General features: G+C 43.8%; 2 protein-coding genes and 1 long non-coding RNA gene across 4 annotated transcripts in view; all 3 read right to left on the reverse strand.

Annotated features, from left to right (window-relative positions):
* The window catches only part of LOC121568062 (unconventional myosin-Vc), a 32,170-nt gene extending 19,006 nt beyond the window's left edge, over nt 1–13,164 (reverse strand). Inside the window, exons 1-14 of the mRNA XM_041878631.2 lie at nt 13,047–13,164; nt 12,572–12,682; nt 10,150–10,321; nt 9,714–9,858; nt 7,821–7,977; nt 7,207–7,350; nt 6,879–6,960; nt 6,044–6,151; nt 5,357–5,463; nt 4,884–5,149; nt 4,538–4,619; nt 4,227–4,367; nt 2,610–2,732; nt 2,220–2,303 (exon numbers count right to left, since the gene is read on the reverse strand). Coding sequence (XP_041734565.2) covers nt 2,220–2,303; nt 2,610–2,732; nt 4,227–4,367; nt 4,538–4,619; nt 4,884–5,149; nt 5,357–5,463; nt 6,044–6,151; nt 6,879–6,960; nt 7,207–7,350; nt 7,821–7,977; nt 9,714–9,858; nt 10,150–10,321; nt 12,572–12,682; nt 13,047–13,073 — 1,749 coding nt within the window. The 5' untranslated portion in view covers nt 13,074–13,164. The remainder of the gene's footprint in view (nt 1–2,219; nt 2,304–2,609; nt 2,733–4,226; nt 4,368–4,537; nt 4,620–4,883; nt 5,150–5,356; nt 5,464–6,043; nt 6,152–6,878; nt 6,961–7,206; nt 7,351–7,820; nt 7,978–9,713; nt 9,859–10,149; nt 10,322–12,571; nt 12,683–13,046) is intronic.
* A 2,134-nt stretch (nt 13,165–15,298) lies between these two features.
* Nucleotides 15,299–26,069, reverse strand: part of LOC121568061 (unconventional myosin-Va) — a 36,424-nt gene continuing 25,653 nt past the window's right edge. Inside the window, exons 29-40 of one of the 2 annotated variants that reach the window (XM_041878630.2) lie at nt 24,072–24,149; nt 23,373–23,571; nt 23,146–23,239; nt 22,669–22,815; nt 22,101–22,255; nt 19,006–19,095; nt 18,462–18,612; nt 17,637–17,821; nt 17,389–17,486; nt 16,782–16,956; nt 16,478–16,558; nt 15,299–16,378 (exon numbers count right to left, since the gene is read on the reverse strand). In XM_041878630.2, coding sequence (XP_041734564.1) covers nt 16,226–16,378; nt 16,478–16,558; nt 16,782–16,956; nt 17,389–17,486; nt 17,637–17,821; nt 18,462–18,612; nt 19,006–19,095; nt 22,101–22,255; nt 22,669–22,815; nt 23,146–23,239; nt 23,373–23,571; nt 24,072–24,149 — 1,606 coding nt within the window. In that variant the 3' untranslated portion in view covers nt 15,299–16,225. Of the gene's footprint in view, nt 16,379–16,477; nt 16,559–16,781; nt 16,957–17,388; nt 17,487–17,636; nt 17,822–18,461; nt 18,613–19,005; nt 19,096–22,100; nt 22,256–22,668; nt 22,819–23,145; nt 23,240–23,372; nt 23,572–24,071; nt 24,150–26,069 lie in introns of both variants that reach the window. The other variant, XM_041878629.2, reaches the window with a different exon arrangement.
* LOC123491054 lies at nt 19,363–20,192 on the reverse strand. Its single transcript, XR_006661136.1, has 3 exons — nt 20,149–20,192; nt 19,720–19,900; nt 19,363–19,613 (listed from the first exon to the last, which is right to left on the reverse strand). It is a non-coding gene; the product is annotated as an uncharacterized LOC123491054 (long non-coding RNA).

Here is a 26,069-nt window from a genome sequence, read left to right on the forward strand (position 1 = left end):
AAGGATATCAAAGGATTTCTTCCGTCCGTCCTACATCAGCAGCCAAGGGTAAATCAAAGCTAACGAAACAGGCTTTTACTGAGCTGATCAACACCCTGAAAGGCTCTGAAAAGCAGCGAGAAACATTTTAAACACTTTGGAAACAAAAAGTAAGGGATGAGGAAAAATCAGGAGTGGACCTTTATATTATAAGATATTGACCCAGAGACAGACCAAGCCCCGCTCAGGTAATACCTCCCATCCTCTCTACGCGTTATCGTCGTACTGTTGTCTATACTGCCAGGGGTGTTGTCAGTTGTAATGTATTCATTTGAACTCCACTCTCAGACTTGCTATTGTTAGCTCAAAAGAGTAACCCACTGTGGTCTGCTCACCACCCAGTGCTTTTAGTTAAAATGTGAATTCCATACCCAATCAGTTTTCAAATCATGTAGAGGGCTTGGGCGGTTGCACTACAGCAACCAAAGCCCATGTAAGTCATCACTGGTTATTCAGAGTTCCTCATATTACATTGGCTGCGGCCTCAGGCCCTGTGGCGCTAACCTTGTAAAAGTAATTCCAATTTCTTCTCCTTCCTCTATTCCAAATAGGGAACAAATGGTGCAGTTCTATGCAATCTTATAGCCATACCAACTATATCAATATCAACCATCAGACAGGGCCTGCAACCGCCTATTGAACGTAGCTTGTTTGAGTTGGAGACTCCATGTGACTTTAAAAATCATAAAGTCTTGGGTTGATGCATCTGAACATTAGGAGTTCACTTCCTACAGTGGATTACATTATATCAAGATCTGGGCCAATGCAGATGAATCCGGACATTCTGGTATTGACTGAAACTTTGGATCTCTCGGGACATTCTGGACTCTGATATTAATATTGAGGGTTATCATGTGTTCAGAGCTGACAGACAGGGTAGAGGTGGTGGAGTGGCCGTTCTTTTTTTTATTTTTATTTATTTTTAGTCATTTTTAGCAGACGCTCTTATCCAGAGCGACTTACAGGCGCAATTAGGGTTAAGTGCCTTGCTCAAGGGCACATCGACAGATTTTTCACCTAGTCGGCTCGGGGATTAGAACCAGCGACCTTTCGGTTACTGGCACTACGCTCTTAACCACTAAGCTACCTGCCGCCCTTATAAAAAATAATTTATTGAAATCCATTTCTCTTGCCAATTATTTTTTTAGCCTTTTTCTGGGGGAAAATGTATCCATAACTGTTATAGAGGTCTACAGTCCTCCCTCGGCTAACCTCTGTGCACTCGAGGAGTTAACTCGTTTGTTGTCTTCTTTTACTAAATCAGAAGATATTATCCTGGGTGACCTAAATTATGATTGGGAAATGCAGGCTTCAGACAATCTAAAAAAACATGTGTAATCATCTAAACCTAACCCAGCCGGTGACTAAGCCTACACGGCCCAACCCTAGAGACCCTTCAAAGTCATCTCCGATTGATCTCATTTTAATGAATACACCAGTGAAATATGTTTCTACTGGTGTCTTCGCTCAAGACATTAGTGACCGTTGCCCAGTTGTATGTGGTAGAGACGTGAGAATACAAACATCTAAGCCTCGTGTCACAAAGAGGAACTTTTAAAACTTCAGTGAACAGGCTTTTTTTACATGATCTTTATTTTAGTGACCTTGATTGTATTTCAGCTATCCCTGAACCTGATTTAGCCTTGAGCCTCTTTGCAAAGGTCTTCAATACTATTGTGGATAATCATGCTCCCTTCAAAAAAATTAAGGGTTAAGGTAGATCGAACTTTGCTGTATAGACACCCGAGTTGCCGAACCCGTTCACAGGATTTGTTACCTCGAGGTTCCCAGGGTCTCCACCGAGCTGGGTAAATCTGCTTTTAGTTTTAATGCACCGTATTGCTGGATTGCTGGAACAAAATTTGGGCAATTTAAAAAGTGTTGATTGGGGATTTATTTGTGGATGAATGTAACTGTTTTTCTGGGTGATTTGTGATGTTTTAGTTGTGCTTACCATAACTGTGATTTTGTATTCTAACGCATAATAAATATTTATTTATTTATTTTTCTGTTTAATGTGCATTTTATATTGTATTATACCGGGCCCATTTGGAAGAGAGACCTAGGTCTCAATATATCTTCCCTTTCAAAATAACGGTTAAATAAATACGAATAAAAATTGTAATAAGCATGTAATAACATGTTAAGAAACACTATGAGAAGGAAAGGTCAGACCATACCTTACTGGTTCTCATGGTGTCTACCAGCTCTTCATACAGTGTGTCTCTGTTCTTCTCCAGGAAGCCCCAGCACTGATATTCTACCTGTAATGGCACGAGACAGATTTCAAAGCAAAGCCACAGATTTGAGGTATGTATTGGTGAACGGGTGTGAACAGAATGTTAAAATCACGTATTACACAGAAAATATATTTCCTTTACAAATGAATGAAAAAATAACTATAAAAACAATTGATTGGTGTAAAATGAGCATGGGGTTGAATTCCATTGAAATGTAGTCACTTCAGGAAGTAAACTGACATTCCAATTGCTTCCTGAAATGACTGAATTGAAATGGAATTCAGTCCAACCCTGCTAAGTTCCATTGAGTGTGACCGAGTGTGAGTGCACCTTGTCAGCAAAGTGTTGTATGATGAAGGCCTCGTTAGACATCCTGGGCTTCTCAAACAGAGGGTTGTCAGCCAAGTAGTTATACAGCTTCTGAAGCCAGTTCTGATCTGTACCCTGGGGGAACTGGAGAGAGAGAGAGAGAGAGAGAGAGAGATTTACAAATGTAACATACAGTATTAGAAATACACAACAATATGCCACAGTCAGGCTAGTGGTAGTGTGCTGACTCTGGAATACATGTAGCCCATGGCGACGGGTGTTGAAGCCTCTCTCGATCCCTCCCTCAACTGTATATCATCCATTATACCATGGCATTGTTGAATACTTGTTTCTGACTGGCTTGAAGGGCATTCTAGAGCATGCATTATTTCCCTATAAACGCACAGTATATTTGCACGGTAGAATTCAACGGCTATAGTTAATTCTTACGTGTCCTACGTTTGAGCTGCTTTTGAAAGCAAAAGTCGAATTGAAAACATTTTTGGCATTGTTTAATTCTATTTTCATAAATGGCAAGCTAGGACTGATGGTTTGGTTAGCTAAACTAGCAAGTCTGTTTGGTTACCACGGCAACTACTGTAGCTATTCTAGTAAACTTGCTAGCTACCTCAGTGGGCGGCAGGTAGCTTAGTGGTTAAGAGCGTTGTGCCAGTAATCGAAAGGTTGCTGGTTCTAATCCCCGAGCCGACTAGGTGAAAAATCTGTCGATGTGCCCTTGAGCAAGGCACTTAACCCTAATTGCTCCTGTAAGTCGCTCTGGATAAGAGCGTCTGCTAAATGACCAAAAATAAAAAAGTGTTTGATATGATGTGTGAACCAGGTTAGAGTTAGTAGATAAGTGACTTGGTGCCACAGAGTCTTCCATTATGTCAAAGGAGATTACTGATGTTGATCTTAGAATGATTGATGGACAGGATATACTGACTTGGGGTAAAAGGATAATAACATCAAAGAAGGGAATGCCCACTGATGGGTACCAGATGTGTTGAAGAAACGTGTAACAGAGTGCTATAAGATGATATTTATTCTGTGTTCAGCCAGAGGCAGGGCTATGTCTATTGGTATAGCGAACCATGGTACCATATTCAATATTAAATGAACTCCCCATCTAAGTGTTAACTATCTCCTTGCATCATGAATTACTTGATACCCTAGACACTCATCATAACAAAGTTGAACACATTTCTAGGAGGCAAATGTGTTAAATTATAGCCATGGTATAAAAAGGGATAATCAGCTTGGGGCTCTACGCGTTCTCTGGAAAATAATGCAACTCCGTGGAAGGTCAGTTCCACTCCACTAGCACATCATGAAACACACCTTCCACTTCGTTCATTATTTTCCATAGAACGCAGAGCCCCCTCGTTCATTATCCCTTTTTATACTTCCCACTGTCCTGTCATACAAAAATAACACACATCATTGTTGTATACATTTACTGTTATTTACCTGATTTTATTTTTTTACTTATCTATTGTTTACTTAACACTTATTTTTCTTAAAAACTGCGTTGTTGGTTAAGGGCTTGTGAGTAAGCATTTCACTGTAACGTCTACACCTGTTGCATTCAGCGCATGTGACAAATACAATTTGATTTGATTTGATCATTGGTCTCACCAGGCATTCTTCATCCAGCAGGTCCAGGATGCCCATCTTGGCTTCAATCAGGTCAATGACCGGCTGGTTGTCATAGAAGTCTACCAGAGTCCAAGGAATATCCTCCTTCATGTACTCCTCCTGCTCCAGCTTAAACACATGCTGATATAGGGAAACAGCAGAAAAAAGTATGTTTTGGTTGGTTGTTACAACCTTTCAGTGAAACAAGAGCATTGCTTTCACCACAATTTGAATAAGGGGACATTGCAGACTCCGTAATCCCAGAACCCAATGCCAGATCTCAGGTGGCCGTAGCCAGACAGAGTACATACCAAGTTGAACTGTTGTTGCAGTTTCTCATTGGCATAGTTGATGCAAAACTGTTCAAAACTGTTGATGTCAAATGTTTCAAAGCTGAAGAAAATAGGAAAAAGTTGCCAAAATGGGGTGAAAAGAACAGATTATGATTTATACACTATGCAGTACAACTAACCTACAGTTAACATACAGTTCACTATACAATACAACTAACCTACGGTTAATATAACTGACACCAATGTATTATTATCGTGATATTGTATCGTTTTAGCTCACTTTAGTTGAATGTACCTTAATTGTCGTTGTGGATAAGAGCGTCTGCAAAAACGACACAAATGTAACGTAACGTATTCAAATTACCCATAGATATCCAGTACTCCTATGAAGGAGTGCTGTTTCCCTGGGACCTGCAGGGCTGCGTTGATCTTATGGATGACACAGTCAAACAGATGCGAATAGATCTGCTTGGCGAGGGCATCTCTGGCATTCACCGCCCGCTTCCTGGTTACCGGCTTCACCACAGTCTCTGTTACCATGACGAAGCGGCGGTGGCACAGCCAACGGGTAACACCGTCAGGACTGACCCCGAGAAGGTCGCAAAAGGCTGCCATGTGGGGATCACTGGACTGGAGGGAGGGTAAAGACAAACTATAACTATACGTAGTGCATCGCTCCTGCCTTCCTGAGACTTAGAAGTACTGTCACCCTCGAACCCAGAACACACCTTGGCTTTTCTGGGCCCATGGTACTGAAAGTGTATTTTGAGTGTGTTGTGTTATAGTGCGAAGGCTTGTGAGTTCGCACCTGGTTGTGATTTCCAATGTTACACTTACACTAACTGATGATTTGTCCGATCCAACGTTTCTGATCTCTACATTTCCCAGATGTAGAATCCCAGCCAGCACCTTGAACACATCAGCCTGGAAGTCCTCCGTTAACCCTACAGGGAGGACACAGGACAGTCAGGGGAATAACACTGCATCCTGCAGACGTACTTACATAAGGACTTCATATGCAAATAGTCTGGGTTTGATTAGATGTTCAGGAGTCTTATGGCTTGGGGGTAGAAGCTGTTTAGAAGCCTCTTGGACCTAGACTTGGCGCTCCGGTACCGCTTGCCGTGCGGTATCAGAGAGAACAGTCTATGACTAGGGTGGCTGGAGTCTTTGACAATTTTTAGGGCCTTCCTCTGACACCGCCTGGTATAGAGGTCCTGGATGGCAGGAAGCTTGGCCCCAGTGATGTACTGGGCCGTACGCACTACCCTCTGTAGTGCCTTGCGGTCGGAGGCCGAGCAGTTGCCATACCAGGCGGTGATGCAACCAGTCAGGATGCTCTCGATGGTGCATTCAACTAAACTAAGTAAACAACCACGACCATGATCACTGCAAGCAACATCTTCTAAAATATAGGCGCCATCTACAAATGCATGGTCAAACAAACAAACGTCTGATAACAGTTCATGTTGATCTAAGCAGTATGTTGACCTAAAGAGTGATGAACAGAGTGACGCCTCTCACCCAACAGAGAAAAGGTCCTGCGTGTCTCCTCCATGTCCTTCCTGTCGTCCACGCCCTCGATACCAGTCTCCCCACCCATATTGGTGTACCGGAACTCATCTGCCCTCACTGGAGCGGGACAAGCACACAGACACACTTTAATTAGCATGTTATTGAACTAACCCATAAATAAAACAGTAGCCTACATTATTTGCTCCATTTATTTTAGGATGTCAGTGTAAATACTGACTCATCTTGTTAAATAACAGTAAAATACAAATAAATAAATAATAATTGAGATGACGATCTTCATGGCCTAGTCAGAGTGTCACGTCTCCTCCCGTTGCTCTGATTCGCCGGTCTACTGAGCCACCGGTCGTCTGAGCGCACCACCTCGGCAACACCGGAACGGAAACCCAACGCACCCCAATCACCTCCAGCGCACCTGCACCTCATCATCTCATCACCACCCCTATTTAGCCCTGGACTGTTCTGTAGGATGTTGTGTGTGATTGTTTTGCTTCGTGTCATGTGCTCTATCTTTGTTAATTCTCTTTGTCATTGTTTGAGTAAACCTTGACCTTGTACCCTGTATCGTCCATCTAGAGCCACGTCCATCTAGAAGCGTCCGTCTAGGGAAGTCGTCGCTCGTACGCCGCCGCAGGCGTCATCTAGAGGCCACACCATCTAGAGGCCGTATCATCCATCTATCATCTACAGTTAATACAGTAGCAGAACTGCCAAGCCCCGGTGCTTAACAGGTCTCTCTTGCTTAATATACATTTTTTTTATCTCAATGAGACAAACCTGAAGGATTACAGGTTAAATAAATTCCACTCCTACTCCAGTCACTCACACAGTCTCAGGCTCTTGAACTCAGGCTGATCTGCACAGGCACACATCTGGTAGAAGATGTGGTAGTTTCTCTCACTCTCTGACTGAAGAGAAAGAGATAGCGTTACTATCTAAAGGCATGCAATGATTAAGATCTGTTTGTGTTGTCTTGCCAACTCATATGGCCGTTGTCATGGCAAAGAGTTGGCAAGGCAACACAAACAGATCTGGAACCGGGCTAGCAGTGATTCACTGAAGCCTTCCAAATGTTTAACATGACTCAACTATACAGTTGCTATGCTACGTTATACCCCACATATAATCAGAGAATAAAGTATGCGATGTATGACCTGGGAAACCACTCTAGATTTCTCCAGGAGATACGTCCTCATGTTGGCCCCGATGATCTGATATCTCCTGTCGAAGCTGATCTCTGTGTACTTCCCAAAGCGACTGCTGTTGTCGTTCCTGGTCGTCTTGGCATTTCCTATAGCCTGACAAAAAAAACTCAGATTACAAGTTTGTCCATCATAGTTGATGATAATCAAAACTCATTGTAGATTAAGACGTATCAGAAGTACGGTGGCTGGTGAGGCCAATCTGTGCCTGGAACTCTGTGACACACTGGACATGATCCGTCAGATTATCACATCTATCACACTGTGGGGCTTTCTTTATCTACAGATTATCACGTCTATCACACTGTGGGGCTTTCTTTATTTACAGATTATCACGTCTATCACACTGTGGGGCTTTCTTTATCTACAGATTATAACGTTTATCACACTGTGGGGCTTTCTTTATTTACAGATGATCACGTCTATCACACTGTGGGGCTTTTCTTTATCACAGATGATCAAACCCATAGATGGAACAGATTACATAAGATTACTCATTCACATATATCGTGATGCTACATGTAACATGTATTCACTGCTAGGACACATGGATTTAAAAAACGTACCTCAGTTATTGGGTTGGATGCCAGAACTTTGTCTTCCACATGCGTGTTGCTGTCAGACTTGCTGACCATAGCGAAGTACCTCATGGCGTATCTAGCAGACACAGTCTTTCCCGCTCCAGACTCACCACTCACTATGATAGACTGGTTCTTATTGTTCCTGAGAAAGGAAATATCTGAGTGGGAATACTGTATATTTCACACTCTTAGCTTCTCATTTGTTGAACATTTGACAGTTGATCTCATTTCAAGGAGAAGTTATATGGACAGATAGGCCCAAAGGGTTCAAATGTACGATGGGAAAACAGATTTGTATTTATTATGGATCCCCATTAGTTGCTGCCAAGGTGTATTTTTTAATCTGTTTTTTTTAAATCTAATTTTAGTTCTGGCTTGAGTTACTTGATGTGGAATAGAGTTCCATGTAGTCATGGCTCTATGTAGTACTGTGCGCCTCCCATAGTCTGTTCTGGACTTGGGGACAGTGAAGAGACCTCGTGTCTGGTCAAACATCATTTTTTCCTAAGGGTTGGTAACAGGCTGATTGGTCGGCTATTTGAGCCAGTAAAGGGGGCTTTACTATTCTTAGGTAGGGGAATAACTTTTGCTTCCCTCCAGACCTGAGGGCACACACTTTCTAGTAGGCTTAAATTGAAGATATGGCAAATAGGAGTGGCAATATCGTCCGCTATTATCCTCAGTCATTTTCCTTCCAAGTTGTCAGACCCCGGTGGCTTGTCATTGTTGATAGACAACAATAATTGTATCGCCTCTTCCACACTCACTTTACGGAATTCAAAATTACAATGTTTGTCTTTCATCATTTGGTCAGATATACTTGGACGTGTAGTGTCAGAGTTTGTTGCTTGCATGTCATGCCTAAGTCTGCTAATCTTGGCAATTAAAAAATCATTAAAAGTAGTTGGCAATATCAGTGGGTTTTGTGATGAATGAGCCATCTGATTCAACGAATGATGGAGCTGAGTTTGCCTTTTTGCCCAAAATGTCATTTAAGGTACTCCAAAGCTTTTTACTATCATTCTTTATGTCATTTATCTTTGTTTCATAGTGTAGTTTCTTCTTCTTTTTATTCAGTTTAGTCACATGATTTCTCAATTTGCAGTACGTTTGCCAATGGGTTGTGCAGCCAGACCTATTTGCCATCTCTTTTGCCTCATCCCTCTCAACCATACAATTTTTCAATTCCTCCTCAATCCACTGGGATTTAACAGTTTTTACAGTCATTTTCTTAATGGGTGCATGCTTATTAGTAACTGGCATAAGTAATTTCATAAATGTGTCAAGTGCAGTGTCTGGTTGCTCGTCATTACACACCACAGACCAGCAAATATTATTTACATCAACAACATAGGAATCACTACAAAACGTATTGTATGACCTCTTATACACAATATTAGGCCCAGCCTTTGGAACTTTGGTTTTCCTAGATATGGCTACTATATTGTGATCACTACATCCGATGGATTTGGATACTGCTTTCAAACAAATTTCTGCAGCATTGGTAAAGATATGATCCAATACGTGTTGATGATTTCATTCCTGTACTGTTTGTAAATTAAATGCTATAGAATAGGAAGTTAGTAGGGGGCCTCCAGGAACATGCCTCCAGGAGCATGCCTCCAGGAGCATGCCTCCAGGAGCATAGTGTGGTCCGGGGAAGGCATCACTACCACTAATAATAATAATAAATAATAAGCCATTTAGCAGACGCTTTTATCCAAAGCGACTTACAGTCATGCGTGCACACATTTTTGTGTATGGGTGGTCCCGGGGATCGAACCCACTACCTTGGCGTTACAAGCGCCGTGCTCTACCAGCTGAGCTACAGAGGACCACACTAAACCAGTCCCCGAAACAGTCGGGTCTAATTTTTACCTGGCCATCAGTTTGTAAGCCTCCTCTGCCACAGCGAATATGTGAGGGTCCATATCTCCCATGTTCTGTCCAGAGTACGCATGGATGACTGCATCGCCATAGACGTGAAGCTGCTTGTATGGATTAACAGCCACCAGGATGATTCCTGAAAGGGAGTGAAGGAAGCCATCAGGGCATACTGTACAGTCAGAGTTACCCTATTTGCTTTCACATAGTATGCGTCTAATATAGAATAGAAAATAATTGAATAGATATATTGCCCTCCGAATATAATATCTCATCTCCTACATTTTATACAAACACAAAGCAACAACTCATCACCCAGACATGAACTTTTCCTGTTCCATCTCTACATGCAGTAAAGACAGCAGATAAACTAAACAGTAAAACGAAGACGTCTCCATTAGACAGCTGGGGAAGCATTTTTCTTTAGTACCGCAGTAGGTGTAGATGATCTTGGACTCCACGAAGCGCACTTTGAGGTTGTGCAGTACGGCCGGCTCATGGAGGTAGCTGAGAGCGGTCAAGTCATTCTCCCCAACCAGGATATCAGGGTTGCGGAGGTGAGGGAGCTGAGGACTGGATGTGTCCAGGGGGTAAAGCATCTCCTACAGGGGAAAAACAGTGTGATGTTGGTGATCTAAAGCCTCTATGGCCAGTTTCCCGGACACAGAGTACAGTAAGCATAGTCCTGGACTAAGAAGCAATACAGAATCTCAGCATTAAAAGTATGCTGTATGTTTTACATGTCCTATTCTTGCCATTGACAAATTGATGAGTGAAAGTACTGAGCTAGAGATAAATGAAAGATTCTCCCATTAAATACACTATTTAACATTTTAGTCATTTAGCAGACGCAGAGCGACTTACAGGAGCAATTAGGGTTAAGACAGACAGATTTTTCACCTAGTCATCTCGGAGATTCGAACCAGCAACCTTTCGGTTACTAGCCCAACACTCTTAACCACTAGGCTACCTGCTGCAGGTGTATGCTGTCATTCAAGTGTATGCCGTAATTCAAGTGTATGCAAGCGTATGTCGTCATTCAAACTGAAACTAGACATACAGTACAGCGCAGAGTATTGTGGTTTGTAGTTCATAGCATGGGGTCTCCAACAGGTCGACCGCGAGCTACCAGTAGCTTGCAGCCCACCAATGAGAAGCTCACCAAACAATTCTGAAAGTACATGCAATTTTCACGTGTTCCACCACAAACTGCCATAAACCAAATCAGACACCGCAATCTCCCAGTTACTATCTAATCAACGCAAATTTGACATTACCCCACTCCTGGTTAGCCACTATTGGCTTAAAAAAAAGCCTAACCTAACACTATAGCTGCCAATTCATTTCCAGCAATATTGCCCATCTTGTGAGTTGACAGAAATACTTTCCCCAAAACCTTCTCATTGAAATGTTAACCGCAAAGTAGGTTTACCTGGCAGAAGTATATCATGAGTATGTATATTATTTGTATCTACTATTTGTTATTTGCAAACTTTGCCATGAAATGAGCAGTAGTACAAAACCATCGCTAGACCGTCACATCGTTATGCCAGGCATACGCTACACGATTTCGCTAGGTATTTGCCACGTTTTTGCCGTCTCAGACGAATGTTCATGATCGGGGTGAAATCCTGTGAACTTGGGCTAGGATCAGTATGTCGGGACTCTCGTAGTTTGAGCGGGTCAAAATGACGCACTGGTGATGACTGTTCGCTTCTCCAGACCCCTGTCGGACGTCCTGATAACTTTCGGACAACTTTGGCGGTGCAGCTTGTATATGCGCTACGACGCGATTGGACAAGGACTGCTGCCAATAGCCAATCAGCACTCAGCTTGTGAGACCCAAAAAATTATTAGCAGTGTGGTTAAGGTTTGGTTTAAAATCAGATATTAAGAAGATCATTTGTAGAAATAGGTGAAACTGTGGAGAGAGTGCGGCTGCCTTTTCAATATTAAACGTTTTTACGGCCAATTCACAATATAAGTTCATCTTGTTCACGTCTGCGGGTCCATATCCTGGGCCGCCGTCTCTTTTTGAAATGTTTCTGCACATAAAAGTGCACACTTATAACGCATCTCGCCGACACAATGTCGCCTTTTTTTCCCCCGACAAACGCAGGGCAGGATCAACTAGGGAATCATCGTGTAACGTGAGGACCCACGTCCTGGGGTTGAGGATGGACGTTATGAAAGATTTGGGACAAGGAAATCGGGAAATGTGAGCACATCCGAGTTGTTAAGATCTTAGAAGTGTCGTGCCCAGCATTAGATGACACATTCCTCACTCGCGAGATGCGCAATTAAAGGGGAATTACACACACAAAATCCAAATGTGTTAGTTTTCTTCCAGACCAAAAAAATAAAATAAAAGATCTTCAGATGTGATTTATGCAATGACATGGACTCAGAACATCCAATTTGTTGTTTTTCTTTGAACAACTGTAATTTTGAGAGTTAAAAACAAATCTGGATCACAGATTAGTTGTTTATGAATAATTATTTTACCAGGTATATCGACAGAAAATATAGTGCACTACTTTCTCTTGTACACTAAGAACCTGGGAGAGGAGAAGAGAATAATGTGCCTATTTGAAAGTTATTAGTAACATGTAATTTAAAAAAAAAAAGTTTCTCATGCTAGAAAAGGTTGCAGACATTTACGTCATTTAGCAGACGCTCTTATCCAGAGCGACTTACAAATTGGTGCATTCACCTTATAGCCAGTGGGATAACCACTTTACAATGTATTTTTTCTTTTTTCTTTTTATAATTTTCTGTTTTATATATATTTTACAATTTCTTTCTTTCTTTTTTGTTACCCCCGGTTCACAGTCTCTGTGTTCATTACTTACAGTGCCATCCTCAAGCTGCAGTTGTAAAGTATCATCTCCAGGTTTGAAGTCGCTCAGGATCTCTGCTGATTTCCAGACATGCTCTGCATCCGGTATCCACACTCTGTTGTACTGAATGAGCATGCCAATTAATTATAGCCTACTTTCTAATGATGAATGGAGATGAGTGAATGCCACTATTTACTTTTGGTATATCAACAGTACAAAATTGTACAAGATACGTTACTTTATTATTGTGGTCTATGTCATTAGTTATAGCACAGCAATATGGTAATAGCCTATAAGGAAAGTTGGAAACTCATTTGCATAATCATTTCCCAAACTGTATTCAGGTGGACAATTTGCACCATATGTTAGTCATAAAACAAATCCGTCAACGTTTTCAGCAGGTGTTATAACAAAGCGATTGAGATTCCGTATGAAGATCGAATAAGTTAAAAACATGTATCACTTTTCTCTTCCATTATTTGCTCACCTTCGTGTAAAGTTCCGACAAAGCCATGGTAGTAAAGCTCAACAATCCGCGCGTTCAGCCGACAACATCCATACCGTCACTGGCGTGTAAACCACCGTGTCGACAACTTCCCCAGGCGTTCGTCTTACCTGTGCAGTGGACTTTGCCTTCATCGTCCCGCCCATCAGTCTTGTGACAGCAGCTTGACATTAGGGGTGTGTTCATTTGAACAGAGTCAGACAACAATAGAAACAGGATACATACCTCAGCAGGCTTTTAGTTGTGAGGGTGATTCTATGGTATGCACCTTGCGTTTACTCAAGGAATAAAATGGGATACAGAAGCAAAAATGTAGTCTATATATGTCGCTCACCCTTTTCCCAGCAGTTGTGTGATATTTAATCCACGTGGCATTATATGGAAGCTGGCCATATTTTAATGTAAATAAATTCATTTCTCAGTTCACACTATGATCGCCTATTCAAAACCCACTCAAACATTTTTTCCCTTTCAAATACCTCACCATCTTTTATTTACCTAAAGCCTTTAGGTGCACAATAACAAATAAACACCGACATCCTGGTCACAACAAAGCAAACAAACATCTCATGGAACTCACGGAATTATTCATGAGACATTCTTACAGTCATAAAACAATATTAAAAACGACTGTAAAGCATTTGAGGAGATATTCAGGTTTATACATTTAGGAAACTAGATGGTCACTTAATCTCTATGGAATCAATGGCACACAGTAGGGTGAGTCAACAACAAGGCTCTTTGGCTGCTGTGTCCAGCACACAGTGTACAATAGGAGTGGTGCTTATGATATTCATATTTACTGTGATATATGGGAAAGCAACAAGCACTACATTACAAAGGCAATAAGCATTAACCCTACATTACATAGGTCAGTATCAGCCAAACCAACTAACTTTGGCTCCCAAATATATACGGTACAAACCCTCGTGGAAATACATTTACTTTGGTTAATAAAAAACAGTAGTACTGCCCTGACCCCAGCTCTCAGTGCAAGGCCGTTACCCTCCAACAGAAATATAAACGCAACATGTGAAATGTTGGTCCCATGTTTCATGAGCTGAAATAAAAGATCCCAGAAATGTTCCATAAGCACAAAAAGCTTGTTTCATTCAAATTTTGTGCACAAATTTGTTTACATCCCTGTCAGTGAGCGTTTTTCCTTTGCCAAGATAATCCATTCACCTGACAGGTGTGGCATATTAAGAAGCTGATTAAACAGCATAATTATTACACAAGTGCACCTTGTGCTGGGGGCAATAAAAGGCCACTAAAATGTTTTGCCACACAACACAATGCCACAGATGTCTCAAGTTTTGAGAGACCGTGCAATTGACATGCTGACTGCAGGACTGTCCACCAGAGCTGTTGCCAGAGAATTGAATGTTAATTTCTCTACCATAAGCCACCTCCGTCTTTTTAGAGAATTTGGCAGTACATCCAACTAGCCTCACAACAGACCACTTGTATGGTGTCGTGTGGGCGAGTGGTTTGCTGATGTCAACGTTGTAAACAGTGTCCCATTTACATTTTAGTCATTTAGCAGACGCTCTTATCCAGAGCGACTTACAGTTAGTGAGTGCATACATTTTTCACCCCATGGTGGCGGTGGAGTTATGGTATGGGCAGGCATAGGGCCAACGAACAAAATTGCATTTTATTGATGGCAATTTCAATGCACAGAGATACCGTGACGAGATCCTGAGGCCCATTGTCGTGCCATTCACCCGCCGCCATCACCTCATGTTTCAGCATGATAATGCACAGCCCCATGTCACAAGGATCTGTACACAATTCCTGGAAGCTGAAAATGTCCCAGTTCTTCCATGGCCTGCATACTCACCAGACATGCCACCCATTGAGCATGTTTGGGATGCTCTGGATCGACTTTTACGACAGCGTGTTCCAGTTCCCGCCAATATCCAGCAACTTCGCACAGCCATTGAAGAGGAGTGGGACAACATTCCACAGGCCATAATCAACAGCCTGATCAACTCTATGCGAAGGAGATGTGACGTGCTGCATGAGGCAAATGGTGGTCACACCAGATACTGACTGGTTTTCTGATCCACGCCCATAGCCTTATTTTAAGGTATGCATATCTGTATTCCCAGTCATGTGAAATCCATAGCTAAGGGCCTAATGAATTTATTTCAATTGACTGATTTCCTTATATGAACTGTAACTCAGTAAAATCGTTGAACTTGTTGCGTTTATATTTTTGTTCAGTATAGTTGTGTCAAACAATTTATTATTCCTTAATGCATAGAATATAAGACAGTGCCATTTCCCTGTGCATACATTAACAAATAAATAGTATCAGGATTTTTTTCCAGCAGCAGTGTTTTAGTGGCACTCCTCTTGGCTGCAGAGAAATGTTTCTGTTTTAAAGATATTTCCTGCAATTCTACACATTTTGTCATGGGGCAGAGATAACATTTTGAGTTTAAAAATGAATTTCCTGCAATTATAAACATTTTGCCATGGCTTATGCCTTGTTCTTAAGCTATCTGAACGACTCAAACATTATAACTAAATCAATGTGGGCCCCATGCCATGACTAGTTCTTATCTTGGTGATTGTTCGTTCTCAAAGATGATCGTATTTAAAAATATTTTACACCATTATCTTTTCTACATACTTTATATCTGGTTTAAGTTCATACTGAAAACGTTTTTTTCCACACTGAAAACGTTTTTACCATCCTGAAAATTATTCCACGTTTTGGCAGCGTGCCGCTGCTAAATACATATAGGGGAAACACTGAGTATATTGTAAATATTGCTGAATATTGCTAAAAGATTCATTATTTATTATAATATAATTTGTAAACATCTAATCTCTCGCCAATACATCATATTATTACAAAGTGTCTCCAATGTTCTTTGTTTATATTCTAAGTGGTCAGGACAAAATGATGAAAACTGACTGACTTTTAAAGGCATTGTAAAACAGGAATGGTCAGGCATCTTTGGTTAATCATATAGTTCCCTCAGCCCTCAGTCCCATGGGGAGAATTCCTGGGCGCCGTTCAAATGTCTTCCTCCCTTCCTTGAAGTAATCAAACCTGTCCAACTATATGTAATCAGAGATTACTTCAAGGAAGGGAGGAAGGAAGCATGCACTTTTAATGCCAGTGGGGAAGGGTCAGGGGTCGGGGGTTAGACCCGTGTGAGGAATCCTAGATTCAGACTGCTAGGGATCTGAATGGTCTCCAGAGCCAGGGGAGAGTGGGTGAAGGGAAACGTCACAGACAATATCTTCTTGGTGTCCATAAGAAGCAGTGGGGACTCAACACGGCCTTTCAACAGGGCCTGAGGGTGACAAAGAGAGAACAACTCAATGACACAGTGACAATATATAAGGAGAGCGAGCAAAGTATACACAGAGACAAGCAGACACAAACTCCTTACCCGTATGGTTGCAATGAATGATATCGAAACCCGTTCCTCAAATTCAATCACTGGGGTGTACAAGTTTAGCACTTTCACAATCTGACAAGAGAAAACAGAATTGAACAGAATCATGAGATGATCAATAGACGAGATCACATGGCTCAGAATAAAGAAGAAATATTGGCAGTTACTACTACTTTGTATCTCAAGATCAGTTTGTGCTGTGTATCCAACTCCAGTCTATCTGGAGTTGGAAAGCCAGCGCAAACTGATCTGGAACCAGGCTATGTATCCTCTAGTGATAGCACCTAGATGACCCTACCTGCGCTGTGGTGAGGGCAGAGCACATGGTGCAGATAGCCTGGGCGTCCTCCTCCGTCTTCTTCTTGACCTGTAGCAACTGAGCAGCCTGAATCAGAGGCTCCAGCATCTCTTTAGCGCCACAGTCTGACAGCCCCTTCTCCTCAAGCCACTCCTCCAGCTGCCACACGTTATACCTAGAGTGAGAAACACACCCCCACCACCACCCAGTTTGAGGACAAACTCCTAACCCTAACCCATCTCTTTAGCTCCACAATCTGACAGCTCAACTCTCCTCCAGCTGTCACTTGTGCCTAGAGAGAAACCAATCAATCCAATGTATTTATAAAAGCCCTTTTTACAGTTATCAAAAAAACCACAGTACAGACAGACAGACACTTTGTAACAAACAGGTATTACTGTTTCAAAATCAGCCACAATACATCCGTCGACACTCAATCATCTTATCAGAACAAATAGTCAGTCCTTTAACAAGTCAATCTTAATATCTTAAATTTGTTTTTCGAAAAAACCACAGTGTACAATGAGGGTTTTCCCAGGTATCATTCTTGGGGCCTGTACTCTGTAGCTTATATATCAATATTTTTTTTTGCGTGAAAGGGCTGTACCTGATCTGCAGTCCTTTACTCCAGGAGCACATGTCCTTCCTCAGCAGCAGGTTGTTGAGAGTGACAGAACAGATGATGTAGAACTGCTGCCTCACCCCCTGGGAGATAGCATATAGCATATAGCATATCAACTAAAAATAACAGAGGTCCAAGAATCGATCCCTATGGAACACCACATCTAGATTTATCTCAAGAGTTTACTTCTTTGAAGTTTACGCCTCAACACACACACACACACACACACACACCTGTTTGATGAGCTCGGGGTCAACGTCATGCTGAGACAGGGTAGCGTGGAAGAGACTGAGTTGCTGTAGGATGCTGTCCACCGTGTAAACAGCCTCTCCCGGGAAACTGGACGTCCTCTTTCGTAGGCCCGTGGGTTTGGACCCCAGGACACCCTGGAAGTTCTCATGCTCCAGCATACCTGGAACTGTGATATTGTTGGGACAATAAAATGTCACTTGTTTGTTAAGTTGTTTTGTTGTTGTTTCTCATTTGGACTGTGTGAGTAGTGCTACTCTTCCTTGCATGGTTATTTCAGAAGCATGGGGGTTGAAAGCGTCACTACTGTACTTGTTTTGCCTTTACTCTTACTAGCATTGCTAATTCTTACTAGCATTGCTAATTCTTACTAGCATTGCTAATTCTTACTAGCATTGTTCATTCTTACTAGCATTGTTCATTCTTATTAGCATTGTTCATTCTTACTAGCATTGCTCATTCTTACTAGCATTGCTCATTCTTACTAGCATTGCTCATTCTTACTAGCATTGTTAATTCTTACTAGCATTGCTAATTCTTACTAGCATTGTTAATTCTTACTAGCATTGCTAATTCTTACTAGCGTTGCTAATTCTTACTAGCGTTGCTAATTCTTACTAGCGTTGCTAATTCTTACTAGCGTTGCTAATTCTTACTAGCGTTGCTAATTCTTACAAGCGTTGCTAAAGGTTTTACTTGCAATTATCATGATCATCATACTCCGATCATAGTATGTGGTTAATTTCCTTCCTTTAGTTGAATACACTGATTGTACGTGGCTCTGCATAAGAGCGTCTGCTAAATATCACCTATCATAGGCTGCAGGGTCTCCTCCATGCATCTGGCCAGCTGCTGGTAGTTCTGGATGGCCAGGTCACTGAGGACCTGACGGTACTCTGACAGGTCAAAGTTACACAGGCAGTGCTCATTCTGCTGCGGGGTGTTGTTCTTCACAAATGCCTATAGAGAGGAGATGGTTATGAACAAGAGGTCAAACTGCAGTTACAGGTAGGGTTTGTAAAGCAGTTAACACAGGGGTTTGTTTGTGTTTCCATCCTAATCACAGAACCTGGCACTAAATCTTGTGTGTGTAGCAGATGGGCATCTGTGAAACTCATTCCACAGTCTTGAAGTGTCTCCATTTGCGCTTCGGAATAGCTAGGTTTTCAGTGGCGCAACTGGATAAGATGCTTCAGGGGGGAGGTTCTGGGTTGGAGCCGACTCAGGAGGAAGCGGTACTTGCTAAGCAAACAGTTGTGATGTCATTTACATGTGCTTGGTAGCTGTGGACTAAAGGTGTTCAAATCAGTTGAGCAAAAAACTGTGGTGAGAGACTAATCCTCTCCAACATACCTCCTCTCCACTGTACTGCTTTAGGCATTGTAGGAACCGACAGGTGTTGGCCAGCCAGAAAGACACAGTCTCAAAGTCATCTCCTCGCCTCTGGAAAAAAAAAGAAACAACAAAAGAAGAAGAAGCGCGGGACTTTACAATGGGTCAACTGAACTTGACTTGGCATCCTCAGTATGTGATGTCATGTTCAAGCTCACATTTAATTAGATGTTTTATTGTCACATACACTGGATAGGTGCAGTGAAATGTGTTGTTTTTACAGGGGTCAGCCATAGTAGCACGGCGCCCCTGGAGCAAATTAGGGTTAAGTGCCTTGCTCAAGGGCACATGGACAGATTTCCAACTTGACGGCTCGGGTATTCGAACCAGCGACCTTTTGGTTACTTGCCCAACCCTCTAACCGCTAGGCTACCTGCCGCCCTCATTAGCAGTCAACACAAACTGAAAACATTAGCATACAATAGCATAGGCCTATCAAAATACAAATCTACAAACTGATAAAGGACAGAGAGACCTACAGTATACTAAAACAAGGCAACGCTTTACCTTGAGGACTCCCTTGATGCTAACGCTTTACCTTGAGGACTCCCTTGATGCTAACGCTTTACCTTGAGGACTCCCATGATGCTTTACCTTGAGGACTCCCATGATGCTTTACCTTGAGGACTCCCTTGATGCTTTACCTTGAGGAACCCCTTGATGCTAACGTTTTACCTTGAGGACTCCCTTGATGCTAACGCTTTACCTTGAGGACCCCCTTGATGCTTTACCTTGAGGACCCCCTTGATGCTTTACCTTGAGGACCCCCTTGATGCTTTACCTTGAGGACTCCCTTGATGCTTTACCTTGAGGACTCCCTTGATGCTTTACCTTGAGGACCCCCTTGATGCTTTACCTTGAGGACTCCCTTGATGCTTTACCTTGAGGACCCCCTAGATGCTTTACCTTGAGGACCCCCTAGATGCTAACGTTTTACCTTGAGGACTCCCTTGATGCTAACGCTTTACCTTGAGGACCCCCTTGATGCTAACGCTTTACCTTGAGGACTCCCTTGATGCTTTACCTTGAGGACTCCCTTGATGCTTTACCTTGAGGACCCCTAGATGCTTTACCTTGAGGACCCCCTAGATGCTAACGTTTTACCTTGAGGACTCCCTTGATGCTAACGCTTTACCTTGAGGACCCCCCTTGATGCTAACGCTTTACCTTGAGGACTCCCTTGATGCTTTACCTTGAGGACTCCCATGATGCTTTACCTTGAGGACTCCCTTGATGCTAACGCTTTACCTTGAGGACTCCCTTGATGCTTTACCTTGAGGACTCCCATGATGCTTTACCTTGAGGACTCCCTTGATGCTTTACCTTGAGGACTCCCATGATGCTTTACCTTGAGGACTCCCTTGATGCTAACGCTTTACCTTGAGGACTCCCTTGATGCTTTACCTTGAGGACTCCCATGATGCTTTACCTTGAGGACTCCCTTGATGCTAACGCTTTACCTTGAGGACTCCCTTGATGCTAACGCTTTACCTTGAGGACTCCCTTGATGCTTTACCTTGAGGACTCCCATGATGCTTTACCTTGAGGACTCCCTTGATGCTAACGCTTTACCTTGAGGACTCCCTTGATGCTTTACCTTGATGACTCCCTTCATGCTTTACCTTGAGGACTCCCTTGATGCTTTACCTTGAGGACTCCCTTGATGCTTTACCTTGAGGACTCCCTTGATGCTTTACCTTGAGGACTCCCATGATGCTTTACCTTGAGGACTCCCTTGATGCTTTACCTTGAGGACTCCCTTGATGCTAACGCTTTACCTTGAGGACTCCCATGATGCTTTACCTTGAGGACTCCCTTGATGCTAACGCTTTACCTTGAGGACCCCCTTGATGCTAACGCTTTACCTTGAGGACTCCCATGATGCTTTACCTTGAGGACTCCCTTGATGCTTTACATTGAGGACTCCCTTGATGCTAACGCTTTACCTTGAGGACTCCCTTGATGCTTTACCTTGAGGACTCCCTTGATGCTTTACCTTGAGGACTCCCATGATGCTTTACCTTGAGGACTCCCTTGATGCTTTACATTGAGGACTCCCTTGATGCTAACGCTTTACCTTGAGGACTCCCATGATGCTTTACCTTGAGGACTCCCTTGATGCTTTACATTGAGGACTCCCTTGATGCTAACGTTTTACCTTGAGGACTCCCTTGATGCTAACGCTTTACCTTGAGGACTCCCTTGATGCTAACGCTTTACCTTGAGGACTCCCTTGATGCTAACGTTTTACCTTGAGGACTCCCTTGATGCTAACGTTTTACCTTGAGGACTCCCTTGATGCTAACGCTTACCTTGAGGACTCCCTTGATGCTAACGCTTTACCTTGAGGACTCCCTTGATGCTAACGCTTTACCTTGAGGACTCCCTTGATGCTAACGCTTTACCTTGAGGACTCCCTTGATGCTAACGCTTTACATTGAGGACTCCCTTGATGCTAACGCTTTACCTTGAGGACTCCCTTGATGCTAACGCTTTACCTTGAGGACTCCCTTGATGCTAACGTTTTACCTTGAGGACTCCCTTGATGCTAACGCTTTACCTTGAGGACTCCCTTGATGCTAACGCTTTACCTTGAGGACTCCTTGATGCTAACGCTTTACCTTGAGGACTCCCTTGATGCTAACGTTTTACCTTGAGGACTCCCTTGATGCTAACGCTTTACCTTGAGGACTCCCTTGATGCTAACGCTTTACCTTGAGGACTCCCTTGATGCTAACGCTTTTACCTTGAGGACTCCCTTGATGCTAACGCTTTACCTTGAGGACTCCCTTGATGCTAACGCTTTACCTTGAGGACTCCCTTGATGCTAACGTTTTACCTTGAGGACTCCCTTGATGCTAACGCTTTACCTTGAGGACTCCCTTGATGCTAACGCTTTACCTTGAGGACTCCCTTGATGCTAACGCTTTACCTTGAGGACTCCCTTGATGCTAACGCTTTACCTTGAGGACTCCCTTGATGCTAACGCTTTACCTTGAGGACTCCCTTGATGCTAACGCTTTACCTTGAGGACTCCCTTGATGCTAACGCTTTACCTTGAGGACTCCCTTGATGCTGTTGATGGTAGAGTTGAGCAGGATGCTGACTCTCTGGTCATCATTAGAGTAGTCAGCATGTCTCAGACACATAAACAGGATGTAGGCCGGCAGACCAGGGAGGAAGTTAACCGCCACACCGCGAGGCTTCAGCTCTGAGGATTAACACAGTCACAACACAGTTATCACAACAAAGTCAACATAATTAAAAAACAAACATATTAGTCATTTAGCAGACGCTCTTATCCAGAGAGACTTACATGAGCAATTAGGGTTAAGTGCCTTGCTCAAGGGCACATTGACAGATTTTTCACCTATGCGGCTCAACGCTCTTAACTGCTAGGCTACCTGCCGCCTTAACACAGCACAGTTAACACAGCACAGTTAACAGCCACACCTCGAGGCTTCAGCTCTGACAAAGACAGATATATCAAATCAATCAATTTATGCCTTTTACATGTTACAAATATTTACTTTTTCCACTATTGGTGTACCAACACAACCCAATAGGTAAATATGTAAAAAGAGGTATTTGCTGCAAAATGACAGGGAAACATGCAGTACCTACCCACAACCAGACTCTTCAGCAGTTTGCCCTCATCCCCCCTCCGGTACTCCAGCATGCCTTGGAAGTCCCTCTCCTTCCGGGTGATACGACCAGGAGAGCAAGGCCCTGGACCTGGACCTGGAGCCACCCTCTCCATCTGACCGCTTTCTACTGAGACCAACGACCAGGAGAGAGAGAAGTACCGGTGACGTCCAATACAGTTTTGAAAAAAAAAACATAATAACTTTTAATATTGTAGAAATGAATCAGTATATTATACGTGATAATCAACTAATGGACACATGCAGTAAACATCAAAGAAGTAAACTCTGGAGATCATAATGTTCCACAGGGATCGATTCTTGGATCTCTATTATTTATAGATTATATTAATGATCTGCCAAACGCATTAAACTGTGTCTGTATGTGTGTGTGTGTGTTTGTGTGTGTGTGTGTGTGTGTGTCTGTGTGTGTGTGTGTGTGTCTGTGTGTGTGTACCTTCGTATTCTTCCACCCTCTTGGCGTAGACTTTGAGCTGTTTTTTGAGTTTGCGGATCATCTTGTCCTGCTTCCCCTGCTGCTCCATCAGGTCCTGGAAGATGGAAGTCCTCAATAGACCTGACCTTATTCCTTATTAACGTGTCAGAGAGTCCTACAGAACATATTTACATCTGAACGTTCCACAATGTTGTGCCCTGCTGAACACAGCCCTGGCTGGTACCTACCAGGTTGTCGCTGGTAAGGCGTGTGATCTCGTGGTGCATGCTGGCCTCGAGGCGGGCCTCCTGGGGGAGCAGGAGGCTCTGGGAGAGGAACTGTTGCTGCTGCCTGTTCTCCTCCCTCACCCTGAGCACCTCCTCTCTCAGCTCCTCCATCTCCTCCTCATGCCTCCTGTCCTGCACCTGCAGCTGAGACACCAACAGTCTGGGAGGAGAAACATAATAATGGGTGTAGGAGAGTGAGAGCAACAGACAGAGACAGAGAGACAGAGACAGAGACAGAGACAGAGACAGAGACAGAGACAGAGAGAGAGAGAGAGAGAGAGAGAGAGAGAGAGAGAGAGAGAGAGAGAGAGAGAGAGAGAGACAGAGAGAGAGAGAGACAGAGAGAGAGAGAGAGAGAGAGAGAGACAGAGAGAGACAGAGAGAGAGACAGAGAAACAGACAGAGAGATAAAGAGACAGATATATATATATATAGAGAGAGAGAGAGAGAGAGAAAGAGCAACAGAGAGACAAGGAGAAAGACGGAGAGACAGAGAGAGAGGGAGACAGAGAGAGACAGAGACAGAGAGAGAGGGAGACAGAGAGAGACAGAGAGTGATGGAGAGAGAGACATATTCTTCATCAGAGTTTTTTCTCATCTAGTTCCTTTGCATTGCCTTGAAAACCTTGAACACATTCCTCTTGCTATCCCTCAGCTCACCTGTTGGTCTCCTTTAACCCTTCATAAGCCAGCCACAGCTCTCCATCCTCGTTCAACTTGTGGTAGTCAGGAGTGGATCTGACAAACACAGAGGAAACAGTAAACCAATATCAAGTAAACTAACTTAAAACAAGGTAAACCAATGTAAGCAGTCAATCAACCACTCTAAATTCCAAGCATCTGCCTCTAACCCTAGGAAGCTCTTTGCCACCTTCTCCTCCCTGCTGAATCCTACTCCTCCTCCCCCCCCTCCTCCCTCTCTGTGGATGACTTCATCAACCATTTTGAAAAGAAGGTTGACGACATCCGATCCTCGTTTGTTAAGTCAAATGACACTGCTGGTCCTGCTCACACTGTCCTACCCTATGCTTTGACTTCTTTCTCCCCTCTCTCTCCAGATGGAATCTTGCGACTTGTGACGGCCGGCCGCCCAACAACCTGCCCGCTTGACCCTATCCCCTCCTCTCTTCTCCAGACCATCTCCGGTGACCTTCTCCCTTACCTCACCTCGCTCATCAACTCATCCTTGACCGCTGGCTATGTCCCTTCCGTCTTCAAGAGAGCAAGAGTTGCACCCCTTCTCAAAAAACCAACACTCGATCCCTCCGATGTCAACAACTACAGACCAGTATCCCTTCTTTCTTTTCTCTCCAAAACTCTTGAGCATGCCGTCTTTAGCCAACTCTCTTGCTATCTCTCTCAGAATGACCTTCTTGATCCAAACCAGTCAGGTTTCAAGACTGGTCATTCAACTGAGACTGCTCTTCTCTGTGTCACGGAGGCTCTCCGCACTGCTAAAGCTAACTCTCTCTCCTCTGCTCTTGTCCTTCTAGACCTGTCTGCTGCCTTTGATACTGTGAACCATCAGATCCTCCTCTCCACCCTCTCCGAGCTGGGCATCTCCAGCGCGGCTCACTCTTGGATTGCGTCCTACCTGACAGGTCGCTCCTACCAAGTGGCGTGGCGAGAATCTGTCTCCACACCACGTGCTCTCACCACTGGTGTCCCCCAGGGCTCAGTTCTAGGCCCTCTCCTATTCTCGCTATACACCAAGTCACTTGGCTCTGTCATATCCTCACATGTCCTCTCCTATCATTGCTACGCAGATGACACACAACTAATCTTCTCCTTTCCCCCTTCTGATAACCAGGTGGCGAATCGCATCTCTGCATGTCTGGCAGACATATCAGTGTGGATGACGGATCACCACCTCAAGCTGAACCTCGGCAAGACGGAGCTGCTCTTCCTCCCAGGGAAGGACTGCCCGTTCCATGATCTCGCCATCACGGTTGACAACTCTGTTGTGTCCTCCTCCCAGAGTGCGAAGAGCCTTGGCGTGACCCTGGACAACACCCTGTCGTTCTCCGCTAACATCAAGGCGGTGACCCGATCCTTTAGGTTCATGCTCTACAACATTCGGAGAGTACGACCCTGCCTTACACAGGAAGCGGCACAGGTCCTAATCCAGGCACTTGTCATCTCCCGTCTGGATTACTGCAACTCGCTGTTGGCTGGGCTCCTGCCTGTGCCATTAAACCCCTACAACTCATCCAGAATGCCGCAGCCCGTCTGGTGTTCAACCTTCCCAAGTTCTCTCACGTCACCCCGCTCCTCCGCACACTCCACTGGCTTCCAGTTGAAGCTCGCATCTGCTACAAGACCATGGTGCTTGCCTACGGAGCTGTGAGGGGAACGGCACCTCCGTACCTTCAGGCTCTGATCAGTCCCTACACCCAAACGAGGGCATTGCGTTCATCCACCTCTGGCCTGCTGGCCCCCTACCTCTGCGGAAGCACAGTTCCCGCTCAGCCCAGTCAAAACTGTTCGCTGCTCTGGCACCCCAATGGTGGAACAAGCTCCCTCACGACGCCAGGACAGCGGAGTCACTCACCACCTTCCGGAGACACTTGAAACCCCACCTCTTTAAGGAATACCTGGGATAGGATAAAGTAATCCTTCTACCCCCCTTACCCCCCCCCCCCCAAAGAAAGAAAAAAA

Source organism: Coregonus clupeaformis, chromosome 6 (genome assembly GCF_020615455.1).
Source record: "Coregonus clupeaformis isolate EN_2021a chromosome 6, ASM2061545v1, whole genome shotgun sequence".
Taxonomy (NCBI): Eukaryota; Metazoa; Chordata; class Actinopteri; order Salmoniformes; family Salmonidae; genus Coregonus; species Coregonus clupeaformis.